Source organism: Daucus carota, chromosome 2 (genome assembly GCF_001625215.2).
Source record: "Daucus carota subsp. sativus chromosome 2, DH1 v3.0, whole genome shotgun sequence".
Lineage (NCBI taxonomy): Eukaryota > Viridiplantae > Streptophyta > Magnoliopsida > Apiales > Apiaceae > Daucus > Daucus carota.
In genome coordinates, this window is record NC_030382.2 from 34413475 (window position 1) to 34430164 (window position 16690).

A 16690-nucleotide genomic window follows, 5' to 3' on the forward strand; every position below is an offset into this window, starting at 1 on the left:
TTGAGTCCTCGTGTACCAATCTATGAAACCTAGGAAGGCAGTTTTGGAAGTTACAAAATGGACTCCAAGTGTAGATTTTGTCTGAGCTGGCTAGAGGGTAGTCTCGGAATGGTTTAATGATCACACATTGTGTCTGTACGTACATACAAGTTACATTTGTAGTATAAACCTATATAATAACGATACATACAAACTGGCACAATGCATCAATAATCGTGCATACAAGGACCTCTTCCTCTTGCCGCCCTTCACCATTTTCGAGGGATTGTGGCTGCAACTTAATCTCTCAATCAGAACCTCAACACACTATGTTCTGACAGCTCTCAAACAATCTTAACCAGATAATCTCAAGGTACTTTTGATGTTCTTCTTACTATATTTTAGTTGGATGGAGTTCATGCATTTCTGTGCTATTCATGCTTTTCTTATGCTTATGGAGTTTTTTGTGTTCTTAGAGTATACTCCTTCGGTTCCGCTCATTTTTATACGATCTTTTTACTGCTCGGCACGAACTTTAATATTCCTGTAAAGTGTAAAGTATAGTTCTATAACTTTTTTTTTAAATTTTTTTTTGAACAAAAAATTAAATGTATACAATTCATGAAAACAGAGATAGTATATATTATATGGGCTAAAAAGTTTATTAATATTAGTTGAGATTAGTACGAAAAATTTGATGATTACTTAACCAGGTTGTGTGTGCAATTTTGGCCTGATGTAGTAGTTTGTTGGCACAAAAGGAAACTAGTTAAGAAATTAGGTATGGTTGGTATTGAATTTAGTGTCAGTTTTGGATGGAAATCATTCATGTTTATGTTGAGGTATGAGGTAACCCTTGGGTGCAAGAAACTTCTTTTGAAAATATCATGCTAATTATGTGATGTGGAACCTTTTTTTGTGAATCTTTATTGATCAAAATCTTTCTTCTCTGTTATGCACTCTATTTTTCTGAAGATAGCCTGATGATAGTTTACATAACGCGGAATTGGTTACATGTGTAGGTTTAGTTGAAGAGTTATTGTACAAGACTGAAACGTGTCTGATCCCTTCCCATTCCACAGAAATTTGGGTGAATTGTGATATTCAAGACGGGATATGGCTAGCCTACAGGATATTGGTGTTTCTGCTGGAATAAATAGTCTTACGGCGTTTATATTTCTTATGGTGTTTGCGGTTTTAAGACTTCAACCGGTGAACGATCGGATTTACTTTCCAAAATGGTACTTGAAAGGTATAAGAGCCAGCCCAGTAAGTTCAGGGTCATTGAAGAAAATCGTCAACTTGGATCCAAAAATGTACCTCAGGTTCTGGAACTGGATGCCTGCTGCTTTAAGAATGCCTGAACCAGAGCTTATAGATCATGCAGGACTTGATTCTGCTGTATATATTCGGATTTACCTTCTTGGGTGAGGAGATGTTTGCATTTCTATTCATATTATCTTTAACCCCAATGGTCTGCAATCTGTTTTTCGGAGTAGCTAAATATGTTTACTCAACAGCTTTGGAGTACCAAAGCTTTACATATAATGCAAATGAAAGCTGACCGGATGAAAAGTGCAATTCTACAATTCTTTCTTGTAATATTTATTGACCATGTAGCATTTTTGTCCAGTTTAAAGATCTTTGTTCCCATTACTGCACTTGCTTTTGTGGTATTGGTGCCTGTGAATTGGACTAACAACACTCTGGAGGAACTCAAAGATGTGACGTTTAGTGATCTTGACAAGCTTTCAATATCTAATATTCCAGATGGATCCTCGAGGTGAGATTTATGGTAGATGACATCCACTCCTCTTAACAGAGTACTTCACACTCTGTTGGATATCCATGTGAAACAAGTGCTCTTATACGGTAATTTTCATTTCTGTACAGGTTTTGGGTTCATATAGGAATGATATATATCTTCTCTTTCTGGACAATGTATAAGCTTTACCAGGAATACAAAATCATAGCTACTATGAGGTTGCATTTTCTAGCTTCTGAAAGTCGCCGTCCAGATCAGTATACGGTGAGTTTATTGACTTCTCAATAGATTAGCTTGCATGTTTTATGTTATTGTCATGCACACACTTCCCGCTGGAAACTGTATCATGAGGGTGCATCTATGTGCTTCAGGTCATTAAAACTCCAAAAAGATATGCTGTAAATCATTTAACACTACAAATTTTATCATAGTGAGTTGTTCGTAGCTTGCTAAAACCTAAACAAATTGTCGTCTTTCTTCCTTTGCCTTTGTGTACAGAATTTGAGCATGAAGTGGCAATAGTATGTTACTAGTATATAAAATAAAAAGCATTTCGTTGTTCTAAAAACTGACAGGATAATTTCAAGAATAGTAAGTGCTAATGGTTCTTGGATGTATCCCTCATGATAAAGGAACTATAGCGAATAGGTGTAAACTAACTGCTTAAATTTGCAAACTAAAATATTTTATTTCAGATGAGCATGACTGTGTAATAATATTGAATTGAATTTAATCAAGTAATATGACCAACTGCTTATCTCACACCATTTCGGAGTCGTTATTTAGCTGGACACAATACACAATTTGTTGCATATATACAACGAAGGCATTCCACAAATGTTTCTTGTTTAGCTTGCTAACATGGGTACCAACTACTAAGCACGGAGGTATAAAGATCTGAAATTATCTGTGATTCTTTAAAGAGGTTAGAAATTGTCAACTCCATGATTAAGTGTTTCTTCTGTTAAGTGACATGCTGTAAGTACCTAGGACTTTGGTGTTTTAGGGAGATGCATATTGAACTTTGATATCTCATCCAGTCTTGCATATTGTTTTCCCATATATTTTTTGATGTTTAATCAATTCCAAATCCTGTTGCAGGTCCTTGTGAAAAATGTCCCTGCGGACCCTGATGAATCAGTTAGTGCGCATGTTGATCACTTCTTTGTCGTTAATCATCCTGATCATTACCTTACTCACCAGGTCTGTCATAATATTGTGGTTCAGTACTCAAAGAATAATGGGGTGATTTCGTACACAGTGATGGTGGCAGGGGTTTAGCAAGATTCAAATAACAAGGATGCATATTCACTTTTTATACAGTCAAAGATATATATTAAAATTTATATTTATATATACTGACCTAGTGTCTGGGAGTTGGTGTTCTTTCAAAAATTTCAGAAATTTTATGAGTTTACTATTCTGAACCTTCAGGTAGTTTACAATGCAAACCGTCTCGCTACTTTGGTGGAAAATAAGAAGAGTTTGCATAATTGGCTTACTTATTACCAAAACAGATATGAGAGAAATCCTTTAGAAAAGCCAACTATTAAGGTACTATCTCCATATCTTTTTCCTCTTCCAATTTTTGAAGTATCTTTAGCATTTTACTTGTCTGTTATAAGAACTTAGACCATATTTATGTGTATAGACAGGTTTTTGGGGTCTTTGGGGACAGAGAGTGGATGCAATTAGCTACTATGCAACTGAAATATCTAAGCTGAGTGAAGAAGTAAGTGTCCACTGACATACTTTTTGTTTACTTTTGGATCTGATTTGTATGATATTGCCATAACAAAATTAGCAAACATAAGACATTATCAGGGAAATAGTTTTGGTAGCTTTGCATAGTTCTTTTTCATTTTCTAACAATCCGTGCTTTATTATAACCCAGTACGCAGACAGTTACATGATTTTATCTGCAAGAATTGAAAGTAACAAAGAACTGAAATCGTATACTTATAATTTAAACATTAAAAAAAGAAACAGTTTTGGAACATAAGTAAACCAACAAGGATAGTAGGGAGCTATTGAATTTTGGCATCAGTGCGCTTTGGCTGTCCATTTATTTCATGGTTCCTATCTTCAAACAAGATTTTGGTATATCCCTATTTGGCATTTGGGCTATAGATTATATTTTAAGGTCCCCAACATGAAAACGCCATGCATGGATCTAGTGAAAAACTGATCAAGCCTTCCATTAATAATGCAAGGATGCCATAGATGTTTTCTGGGAGACGTAATACTATTACATGATGGATACATGATTACTTTTTTGACACATTCTATTGGTAAAAAAATATTATTCTTGACTATTTTTTACAGCAAAATTAATGTCTAAAATTTATTTTGATTATGATTTTGACAGAGTAATAATCTTTAGAATCAATTGTGCAAATTACCTTGATCTCTTGGGGAATGTAGTCGAAAATTATATTAAAATTCTCAAGAACTAGATTAACTCTCCTTCTTTCAAAATTTTTATGCTTAATTTCATCTAATCATGGTTCATGTAATTCGAGAATGATTTTTTCAGCGCACCGCACCCAACTGATAAATTATTTTGTCTTCCTTGTGTTGATTGAAATTCTCGAATAAGCAGTCTTTTAGTCTTTGTTCAGTGCCATCAATTTGGATATGAAGTTTGTTTAAATATTATGGGTGATATAACTTGTTAATTTCAGGAAGATGCAGAAAGAGAAAAGGTTATGAGTGACCCTAAAGCAATAGTTCCTGCCGCATTTGTCTCATTTAAGTCGCGATGGGGAGCTGCTGTTTGCGCTCAAACCCAGCAAACAAGTAATCCTACCGTTTGGTTGACTGAATGGGCTCCTGAACCACGAGATGTTTATTGGAGAAATTTAGCCATACCATATGTTGAACTCAATGTTCGAAGGTTGCTCATGGCTGTTGCTCTTTTTTTCCTTGTATTTTTCTTTATGATACCTATAACAATCGTTCAGTCAATAGCCAACCTTGAGGGAATTGAGAAGGTCCTTCCTTTCTTGAAGCCAGTAATAGAAGCGTAAGTATCATTCTTGTCTGAATCCATAAGGTTGTTTCTGTATTGTTGGTGATTAACTTTGAATACTATATGTTGTTTATGCAGATGCCTATGAACTTTAATATGCACACTTTGGTATGAACATCTGTAATGCTAACTTAATGATGAAAAGTCTACATAAATAGTGCCTTCACTAGTAAATATTGATCTGAAAGGTACATGTATTTGATACTGCAGTACCCTGCCTACTAGCTGCTATTAGAGTTCCATACAAATTAACTTAAAAAGTAGTAACTAATAATTACAGAGATCCTAGTAATTTAATGATGTGCCCATTTTAATTGCAAGTTTTTTTCTCCTTCTCTAATTATTCCTCCTATTCTAACATGAATGTGAATTGTTATTTTATGCGGGCCACAAAAATTAAGTTGTAAATTGTGTGATAAGAAAATTACCTAGGATGCCACTGTTTTAGCAAGTGAAAGCAATATATTATCATTGACATGGTAGATTTGAGTTACATTTTCTGCTGAAAACCCTGTTGTTTAAATTATGATATCTTAGGTATTCCCCAGCAAATAAAGGCATAATTAGTTGTTCATTATTTTTAAAGTTTTGTTTTAAGTTATTTCACTTTCTTGGCTATATCCTGAGATGGTTATTAACTATTAGGTGAAATTCGTGTCCAAAATTTTCTGTTGCAGAAAAATCATCAAGTCATTCATTCAAGGGTTTCTTCCCGGAATTGCACTCAAGATATTCCTCATTCTTCTTCCAACACTACTTATGATTATGTCTAAAATAGAAGGCTTCGCGTCTCTTTCATCTTTGGAGAGAAGATCAGCTTCCAAATATCATAAGTTTATACTAGTTAATGTGTTTCTTGGAAGCATTGTTGCAGGAACTGCATTACAGCAAATTCATGAGTTTCTGAATCAGTCTGCAACAGAGTACGTTTCCTTTGCCCAACTACCTGCTTTTCTAGTTATATGCTCCAAAAAAAGTTCCCCGGTACATATAGTCTAAGATTTAGTTTTGTTTATAACATGTGTCAATTTCAGTAGTGAAATATAATTAAGTGAGATGGTGGAGCTTCTTAGCATAAACTTCTTATTAAAATCTTAAATGATAATCATTGTTCAGATTTTGATAGATAGATGGGGCAAGAATTTTAACAATGCTTTGTATGAAAACTGCTACTGCACAGTTATTATATGTATGTAAATATTCTTGACATATGTAATATTGTTAGTTCGTAGTTATGATACTTTATTCTGATTCAATATATAGTGTGGCTATTAATACAAGTGAGGTTAAAGCAGTCTGTACATGGATGGTGACCGATTGGTGTCCCAGTTAGGGCCTTTTGATTGTGAAGTCGAGTTATTAAACGATATGTCTATTCTTTAATCATTCTTGTATTTCATGAGAATTGGAATTTTAAATGAGAAGATTAAATTACAAAAGTTTTTCCTCCTTGCAGGATACCAAAAATTGTTGGTGTGTCCATACCGATGAAAGCTACTTTCTTTATTTCCTATATAATGGTTGATGGTTGGGCTGGAATTGCTGGGGAGATCCTCAGATTGGTTCCATTTGTTATGTTCCACATAAAGAACACGTTTCTTGTGAAGACAGAAAAGGACAGGGAAGAAGCAATGGATCCTGGTTCATTGACTTTTGCTATATCAGAACCTCGCATCCAGTTATATTTTCTGCTGGGACTTGTTTATGCACCAGTCTCTCCTATACTTCTTCCGTTCATTGTTGTCTTCTTTGCCTTCGCCTATTTGGTTTTCCGCCATCAGGTAAGTGCGCTGTGTAAATTGCCATAATCACTGTCTTCTTTGCCTTCTCAAATGTGGTTTCTGCCACCAGGTATATTTGCTTTGTAATTAACATATATTGACATTTAGATAGGGAAGGTTCTTTAGTAGATGAGGGAGATATTACGATAGCATATAAAGTACCTGAAAAGTAGAACTATCATTATATGTGCAGATAAAAAAATAGAGTAGTTCATGCAAAGTGAAAACACCCTGATCTTTATGCAATTTTAACTGGCGCACTTCGTCTTACGATTAAGTATTTAGAGTTCAACTACGTGTCGTAAATTATTCTACTGGAATGATGACTAAACATAATAAATTTATAAATTCCCATCACCCCCTCCACCAGAAAAAAGAAATCACACCTTACACTTTCTTCGTCCTTCTGGAAAGATTCGAGACAATGAATCGCCACAAGATCAGATTCTCCATTATGTTTTCTATAAGTGAGCTAAGTGAGCCCAAATTGTTTATAATTTTCTACCCTGTGTTTCAGAAACAATGTAACCAGACAATAGAGTACAGCTCTACCGTCCTTCCCAAAACTAAATTATAATATAGGGGAACATCTTTGGAAGATGTGCTTTTCCATCTCTATTATTTGGTCTTGGCAAACCACATTGAAAATGGAGTTTATTGATGTGCACTATGCAAGTTCTCATACTCTTTCTATCATCTGTTCTTGCTTTCAAAAGGAAAAGAGTTAATTAGGAGGTCACTAAAAGGCAAAAGGTTAATTAGGATATCAGCATAAAAATTAAGGTGTATTACAGTTATAAAGTACTAAATTGGTAGCTGAGATCATGTTTTGTAATTTTGGACATGGTTAAAAAATGACCTAATTAATTAGTTGAATTTGTATGTTACATGACTATGGACTTTTAGATTTATATTCTATGCAGAGACGCCTCTAGTCCTCTTACATAAACATTATAAACACCTCATGGTTGTATTTAACTCATCTAAATGCTTTCCACTTTAAGGTTATCAATGTATACGATCAGAAGTACGAGAGTGGGGCCTCCTTTTGGCCAGATGTGCATAGTCGTATAATGATTGGCTTGGTTATATCACAACTTCTGCTCTTGGGATTATTAAGCACAAAAGAGGCAGGCAAAACAACGCCTTTTTTGATAGTACTCCCTCTTTTAACAATCTGGTTCCATCTATTCTGCAAGGGGCGCTTTGAATCTGCATTTGTGAAATTTCCATTACAGGCAAGTTTAATACTGATTTGTAATGATGACTTACTGTTGACTGTTGGTTATATCATTGCTGATTGTCAATACATACAAATTTTGAAAGGAGAGAAGCAGGGGCAGAGTTTCTACAGAAATTTGAATCACATATAGAATGACTGCCTGTCAGCACTAACCTAGAGTAGAAAACTATTGATATTAGTATAATGTACATTGACAACTTTATATTAGTGCTTTATGAGTTACAATTAACAATTTAGTTTATCTTCATACTTCATCCCTGTGTCTGGACCTGCAATATGTCTTCACGTCTTGTTGCATTTCTTCATGTTAAGTTCTAATGACTGATGTTGTTCCTTTGTTTCTGTTTGTGTCTGGACCTGCAATATGTCTGTCGCGTTGTATTTCATCATGTTAAGTTCGAATGACTGATGTTTTTCCTTTTTGGAGTTGCAGGATGCAATGATCAAGGATACATTAGAGAAGGCCAGGGAACCAGACCTAAACTTGAAAGCTTTCTTGGAAGATGCATATATTCACCCGATCTTCAAGGGCGGTGTGTATGAAAAACCAATTATGGACGAAGAGAGCTACCCGATTATAGTTGCAACCAAGAGAAATTCACGAGTGGGTAGTAAGGTTGGTTCGAGTGAAGACAGCCCTCAAGCATTCCTTGGATGATGATTTACAATTACAAATAATTCTTTATTCACCTTGTATCATAACATTGTAGTAAATTTAGATTTTTTTGTACAAATATTGTAATGTGAATATTAGGAATTAGAATACAGCTAAAATCAACAATCTTGTTCTGTAATCATCTTGACAAATAACTATATTACCTTATAAATGTATACATTCATTCCTAAGGCACTTCCTAGTCTGTAAATGTTTATCAAGTTACCCACTCTTCCACGACCTTAAACTGTTTAGCTGTTGAGAAAATATGACATGATCCTGATAAGTCCATGATTTAAAATATCAAGGTTTTAGGAGCCTCGGGTTGTGAGGGGTCGAAGATTTAATCTGTTATCAACAGTCAGCTTGTTAAGGGTCAGTGTTCCTGTCTTGTCAGTGCAAAGAACATCTTTTCTATGGCAGTCATTCTCTTTCTGATGGTGTCCTGCTCTGACAGTCTGTGTGATCCAATAGCCATTGTGACAGAAACGACTATGGGCATTGAAACTAAAATGCTGGAGATTTTTAATTCCATCTCTGCAATTTTTGTGCTGAATCGGGTACATTACTATGATCTCAACTAGCATTTTGAAAGCTATGGAAACAGATGCACAACTTTCCGATTGCAGTGAGCACCATCTGGAAGGTCAAAATGAGGTGAATCAAACAGCTCTAACCACTCTTCTTACCAAATTTACATATGATGGTGATTTGGATTTCCCTTTGCAGGCACCATTAACCAGTGCAAATTGAGTCATTGATATTAGCATCAGGTGGTGAGCAAGCACAATATAATGAATAATAGAGTCCTGATCCCTGAACAGATGAAGCAAGGATGATATGATGCCACAAAGATTCAAACAGAAATGTCTGCCATCCCCAATCAAGAAATTAACAGCTTAACGTCCTCTCTTAGCTTCAAAATTCCGCCAAATCCATGAGCAATCATAAGGAAAGGTAGAGGCCAGAAGTTCTTATGCTTGATTTCCGTCTTTAGAACCTGTCAGTATACAAGAAAGAAGAAATTTGAGTGACAACTTGCCAAAGAATATGCATCCTCATTTCTGAGTTTTGAGTGAATTAAGTTGATGCAGTGGATTCCTTATAAACCCAAGAAGCTTATTAAATATTTTTGATCAAATTTAAACACTTAGTTACAAATGAAAATACTTGATTTCTCTTCCTCATAAACTGTTGTATTTTTTACAACATGCTCATGCAGCAGGTATGAATTATAACTTATAAGTAATATTCTAATTTATAAACCAAAAGCTAGGGTAAATTAGTAATTAGCCTGGCATAACAATGAAACGAATGGACTGAAAGCCTCTGCATTGTTTGTTCAATATCAGTTGCTCATATTTAAAGCAACATAACCAAAATGGTAATTCAAAAATAATCCTGAAACATCAAAAAGAATATCAACAAAACTGAGGGAGAGAAGAATAAACAGGGGAGAAGATTACACATCGTCGTCGTCTTCTTCCTCTTCTGCCTCTCTCTCTCTCTCATTCATATTTTCTTGTGATCAGAAGCTCAATTCCTACCCTACACATTATTATGTAATCACAAGTTTCTGAAACATATAGATCAGATATTTCATCTTTTCTGAATTTAGGATTAAGGGATAATAATGGGTTCTTTTGATAGTTTCCGAAAAGCTGTTGGTGCATTAAAGGATACCACCACCGTCCAGCTTGTCAAGCTTAATAGCGATTTTAAGGTCTTGGAACATTTTTTCTGTACTTTTTCTGTAATTTTGTAAAATGCATGTGTTTTACTGCATGCATTCATGTTTCTGTTAGTTTTTTTCGCAACGCAGTCGTAATTTTTGCATGTGCATGTGAGTATCGTGTTTAGAATCTGATTGTGAGGTTGCTTTTTCGTGGAAGGATTTGGATATTGCCATTGTGAAGGCTACGAATCATGTGGAGTGTCCCCCAAAGGAACGTCATATTAGAAGTGAGTTTCTTCTGTTTCATATTATTCTGTGTTTTATAGACTATGCATTCTGTTTGTGTTCTTAAACATTTTCCTGTGTTGATCCAACTGTACCTAAATTATTTGTCGAGTGGTCGTATATATAGGGCAGCTAAAGGGGGAGGGGGATTGTTCATGCTTAATGACATTAATATTTTTTATAATTCTTCTTGTGGTTTTTCTGTAGAAATTTTTTGGGCAACTTCTGCAGTTAGGCCTCGTGCAGATGTAGCGTATTGCATTCATGCGCTTGCTAGGAGATTGTCAAAGACTCGGAACTGGATTGTAATGCCTTCCTACTAGCTTTCCTATTGTAGTTACATACTTAATTTCCCTGTCGTAGTGCTCAATTTCACATAATTGCAGTTTTGCATAATTCGATCTGGTCTATTTTTTACTCAAATTGTGATTTTAAACAGGTTGCAATAAAGGCATTGATAGTTATTCATAGGACATTGAGGGAAGGTGATCCTACCTTCCGCGAGGAATTACTCCACTATTCACACAGGGGACAGATTCTTCAGATATACAATTTTAAGGATGATTCAAGCCCTCTTGGTAAGATATCTCTTTAAAACCCTCTTTTTTGTCAATTTTCTCATTGTTGTTTAACCTCGACACTCTATTTCCAGCATGAACACAGAAATTGATAATGTCACATCTTCTTGATTGTGTTTGTGGACATGGAACAGCTTGGGATTGTTCTGCATGGGTCCGGACATATGCCCAGTTTCTTGAAGAACGGCTTGAGTGTTTTAGAACTTTAAAATATGACATTGAAGCTGAACGTTTGACCAAATCAATACCAGGAACATCAAAGGTGTGTGAATTGTACATCAGAAGAGGGTAAATATTTTTGAGTAAACTATCAGGTTTCATGTGATAATGAGCATGAAACCAAGTAATATTTGTTATGATAGGCACATAGTAGAACACGACTATTAAATGGTGAAGAACTATTAGAGCAGCTACCAGCATTACAGCAACTTCTGCATCGCCTGGTTAATTGCCAGGTAATGGTCGAGCAGATTCAGGAGTGCAGAATCCTTTTGTTTTTACCCTTCAACAACTTTATATAGCTAGTTCCATAACAAAACTGTGCTTTGTGGTATTGCTCTATCTTAGTCATTCAACAATTTCTTCTCCAGTTAGAACTCTAATATTCTCCAACTTTTGCAGCCCGAAGGAGCAGCTTACCACAATTACCTTGTACAATATGCCTTGGCTTTGGTATGCACATATTACCTCAACTTGCAGAATAAAAACTGACAACAAGCAGTTTTTTGTATTAGTTGTATTGTTATAAGAAGATGCTTGATATATTCCATTTGGATATTATTCTTCCACACATTTCGGTTTTATAGGCCTTTTAATACCATCACTTCCTATGAATTCACCTTCACAGTATACTATTACAAAACAATGGATTTTCCCATAATCATGTATTATAGTTCTGCCTTAATGTATAAATTCTTTCAACATCCCATAGACTAATATTTCAGTGGTTGCTCTTCTTTTTTTTTAAATATAATCTGAACTTCTAATTTGACTGGCAATAGGTGCTAAAGGAAAGTTTCAAAATATATTGTGCTGTCAATGATGGAATCATCAATCTTGTGGACCAGGTATGCACGTACAATACCTATAACTGAAATCAAATTCTAGTGTTATTTATTCTATGCTGATTTTTCACATTTTTGTATTCAGTTCTTTGAAATGAACAAATATGACGCAGTTAAAGCACTTGATATTTACAAAAGAGCTGCACAACAGGTCTACAGCTATGCTTTATTATGAAATCAGTAGTTACTTTTTGGGGTTTTCAATTACGTAGTTATTAGCTAATTATGAGTATCGAAAAAGTTTGATTATAAATTTCGTGTTATTATAGGCTGAAAGTCTTGCCGAGTTTTATGACATAAGCAAAGGTCTGCATCTTGCTAGAAATTTCCAATTCCCTACACTGAAACAGGTACTTCACTCAATTTAAGTTCTTTTTATTTGTCTTCTAAGTACTTTAGCATCAGAACAGTTTCTTACACACGGATCTTAATGATATCAACAGCCACCTGCTTCCTTCCTTGCAACAATGGAGGAATATATAAATGAAGCTCCCAGGAATAGTAGTGAATCTATCAAGAGACTGGTGAGAATATCTATCTCATTATGAACATTCGTTATAAACATGCTGGTATATTGGTATTGTGCAATTCTCATCTGTAATATTTTGGTTTAAAGTGTCCTGTTTTGGCCTAGTCTGACATTTAGCAGTAAATTACAAATTTGGACTGTAAAATATCAATAACTAGAAAGAGGTCAAGGTAAAAAAGGCCAATGAAATTGGTATCCGAAGACTAAAAGCAAACTTTTTATGCCTCTTGCATTCAAGTTCATATCTATTCCTGAGTTTCTTATTACTAAACAGGTCAACAAGTAATTTAGTGAGAATATCATAAGTTTATACAGCATGTCACATACGTGCACATGTATGCTTTACAGATACAGCAAAGCGAATATATAGAATTTATTGTGATCAGAGTTTCTAGGGTTTGCTTCAGGACTCCTTGAGAACATTATGTAGGCTTTGTTTATTTCCTGAGATCAAATCTGTCTCTGAGTTTCTCAGAGTCATTTTGGTTCAAATTTGTGTCTAGGTTGCTCGGAGCCATAACAATAGCAATGATATGTTAAGCTAACTCTGCTTGCTCTAGTAAAATAATCATATTCGAACTAAATCCTTTACTTTGACCATAGGAGTATGCGCCGGAACCTGAGCAGCCAGAAGAACCTGAACCAGAGGAAGAGGAAGTTGAAGAGGTTGAGGAGAAAGAAGAAGAGACACAAGAAGAACCTGAAACTAAGGAAGAGGATCAAGTTCCACCACCGCATGAAGAAATGGGAGACCTTCTGGTACTTGGAAGCTTTTGAAATACATCTATTGTTGAGTCTTGCGAGCAACATATCAAATAGCAATATAGCATGTTATTTTATTGTGTTTTCGTGCAGGGCTTAAATGAAGAAATAAATCCTAGAGCTGCAGAACTAGAAGAAAGCAATGCATTAGCTCTTGCAATAATCCAACCTGGTAATGGATATAGAGATAATACTGAAATTCTTAATATGTTGCGGATAGAATCAGTTCATATCTAGTTCAGAGGTTGCTAAATATCAGTCTGATACATATAATATCATGCAGGTAGTGAACAGCAGTCCACAAGTAATGCACTGAGTGAAATTGGTAAAACATCAGGTTGGGAGCTCGCTCTAGTCACGACTCCAAGCAACACCAGCAATAACAACCAACCCCAGAATTACAATCTGGTTTGTACTTTTTCCCCCTATACGTTTTCTTGGTTTCTTTTTGGCTCACTGCAGAAATAAAAGTGAATAGTTTCACAGAGAGTCGATTAGAATCAATTACATAATTCAAAATGAAACTAGTCAATTCGACATTAACATCATAAGGCTTTATGATAAATCAGATTGGTACAATGTACATACATAAACATAGTGTTCCTAATTAGTCATCCGCAGAATCTTCAGGCATCCTATGCCTCTTCCACCGACGCATATTTATTCAACTCTCTGCAAGAAAATCATCACCAAAATTGCACTCTCTCACATTCCAGAAAAAATGAACAAAAACAATTACTAATTTAGTTTCACTTGTCATGAACTTAAGGGTGGTGGATTCGACAAGCTACTACTAGACAGTCTGTACGAGGATGATTCTGCCAGGCGCCAAATACAGCTGCAGCAAGCAGGGTACAACACATATGGCTACGGAATGCCTTCCAATTCACTGAATCCCTTTGAGCAACAAGGCGATCCATTCGCCATGTCAAACACTATCGCGCCACCAACAAACGTTCAAATGGCAATGCTGCAGCAGCAACAGATGATGATGCAACAACAACAGCAACAAAACAACATGATGATGGTTCCTCATCAATCTTTCCAAAATGCACCCCCATATCCTCAACAACAACAGCAAATGCAACCATACATGGGAGCCCCGAATCCTTTCGGAGACCCTTATAGTTTTTCAGCAAACAATGCGCCATCTCAGGGACACAATCCATTAATCTAGGCTTATGAAACACGTTTAGAAATCCCTTGAAAAACTCTTTTTTAAAAATTTGGTGTTTTTTTAAATACCATTTTATTCAATATTCTTTTTTTTATAATTATAAGACAATGCTGAAGGTTGATCATTGTAAATTGTTAGACCCATTGGTGGTCACTCTGATCAGCTCAGTTGACAAAAGGTCTAATGTATAGTTGTTCCTGTTGATTTGATTAGTTATACAGAAACCTATATATTTTTCTTATTAGATTTGATCATCTTCTCAGTTACAAAAGATCTGCTGTACTCTGTTCGACGAAAGAATTTAATATTATGATTGTACTTTTACTTTTTAATATAGAAAAAATTTCACTTTATTTTATATAATTACCTTTTATAATTTAAAAGTATATTTATTTTATATTTTGGATAATGTCGTTAAGAAAGGGAAGGTTGCGAGAAATATATATACTTCTATATTCCATTTTAACTGATGTTTGATTTTTAGACACATATATTGAGGTGTAAAAAAATAATATTTACATTCAATAAAAAATTCAATTCTTATATCAAATAAAAGTATAGATTTTAAATTTTTATTTGATATAAATTTTATAAAGAATGATTATGTTTACATATGATTTTTTTACACTTTAAAATACGTGTAAAAAAGTCAAAAGTAGTTAAAATGGGAAGGAGTATTGAATTATACACAAATAAAAATGAGGTGACATTATTATAAGCAAATTGGTGAGTTAAATATAGGAAATCATCTTCTCTCACCTAAATTTTCCAGACAAGGAAATGCGATACTTGGAGTTAATGTTTTTTGCTGCATAATAATTGGTCCAAATTCCTGCAGGTAATAATAATACAATAAGAGCATCTCCAACGGTGTTGGCTATAATCATTGGTTAAATTAGACCTGCAAGACGTTATGTAAAATTTGTTGAACCTGTAAGACATTTCGCTTCAATGGTATTGGCTATAACAAATTTAGCCATCCATAGGAGATTGGCTAAATTTATAGACAACAGATCACTGTGGTTGGAGTGTGAACTTTTGAAATGGTTGGCTAAATCTTTTATTTTTGGCATGACAACTCACCTTTTAGCTAAGGGGTCTTCGTGGTTGGAGATGCTCTAAGGTTTGTTTTTATTGAGAACAAATATAAAATATTACGATCATAGATAAAACATAAATAGGATAAATAAAAGTATAATCAATCATCAATATACTTAAATAAAGAAGAAGTAAGGGTCGTTTATGTCGCATTTTATTTTTCTATTTTTTGGAGTTTTCCTTTGTAAAAAAAAATAAAATTAGAGATAAATTCGAATTTTCCTTCTTTGAAACCCTTTTAAAGTTTTTATATGCCATTAATTAGATATATTTCATTGTGTCGGCCTCTTTTTGAAGAAGACAAAGCAAACTCAAACAATGATGGGATGTAAATATATAATGAACCTGTGTCTGCAACGTTCAACTAAGGTACGTAATTACAACTATCCTTTGTTCAAGATGTTTGGAACGTGCATTAAGTTGTAACTTAATTATTTGTGGATATCTCAAATATAACATATATAAGATTATACGAGTGTATAAATATTCATATGCTCAAGATATAAATTTAATTATATATGTATATTGCAGTTTTTTGTCAAGAATCACGGGGTCATCAGTAAAGTTGCGACAGCTAGTGTTTGTGTGGCAGCCGGCGCATTCGATATCTGGCTATTCAGAATGAAGCCAAAGAAGCCAGAAATCATGGATGTGGAAGCAATGCTTGATTTGGTATGTACTAAGAATAAGATTGTTATTGGTTTATGTAGATATCAATTACTCCCTCCGTCCTGTTCGAATAAACGTGGGTTTGATTTTTTTTGCATGTGATTTGAAGTTTAAAAAAACAAACTATGTATATTAGTTTTCAAAAAAAAAATTTATGAATAAATTTATAGATAATTTAGTATGTATATATTTATTCAAAAAAAATTTAACATATAATGTTGGAAATTGTTTCTTTTACATTACAAATTACGTGCAAAAAATATAAGCGACACTTTTTTTGGAATAAAGGAGTGTTTTTTCAAAAGTCTACTATATATGTGTGGGGGTAAATTAGACCTGGCAAATCATTTGTGTCGTGTATAAACATGTCATGTACTTTCGTGTTTTGTGTATCTGGTG

General features: G+C 34.5%; 2 protein-coding genes across 3 annotated transcripts; both read left to right on the forward strand.

Moving 5' to 3' along the window:
* Window positions 1–214: 214 nt before the first annotated feature.
* On the forward strand, window positions 215–8605 carry LOC108208024 (CSC1-like protein At4g02900). Of its 2 annotated transcripts, none has more exons than XM_017378494.2 (12): window positions 215–352; window positions 1002–1406; window positions 1613–1762; window positions 1873–2008; window positions 2846–2947; window positions 3179–3298; window positions 3396–3476; window positions 4429–4769; window positions 5453–5698; window positions 6232–6556; window positions 7561–7794; window positions 8233–8605. In XM_017378494.2, exons 2-12 carry the CDS (start codon window positions 1096–1098, stop codon window positions 8455–8457), a joined length of 2271 nt encoding a protein of 756 aa, XP_017233983.1. In that variant the 5' UTR covers window positions 215–352; window positions 1002–1095; the 3' UTR covers window positions 8458–8605. The 2 variants fall into 2 exon arrangements, with proteins under 2 accessions (XP_017233983.1, XP_063943295.1); XM_064087225.1 differs by having other exon boundaries at window positions 1062–1406.
* A 1241-nt stretch (window positions 8606–9846) lies between these two features.
* Window positions 9847–14854, forward strand: LOC108208386 (putative clathrin assembly protein At5g57200). The gene is made up of 15 exons (XM_017378918.2): window positions 9847–10177; window positions 10347–10416; window positions 10622–10719; window positions 10854–10992; window positions 11127–11254; window positions 11355–11447; window positions 11614–11664; window positions 11994–12059; window positions 12142–12207; window positions 12326–12406; window positions 12500–12580; window positions 13189–13344; window positions 13441–13519; window positions 13631–13755; window positions 14117–14854. Exons 1-15 carry the CDS (start codon window positions 10088–10090, stop codon window positions 14522–14524), a joined length of 1731 nt encoding a protein of 576 aa, XP_017234407.1. The 5' UTR covers window positions 9847–10087; the 3' UTR covers window positions 14525–14854.
* The last annotated feature ends 1836 nt before the right edge of the window (window positions 14855–16690 follow it).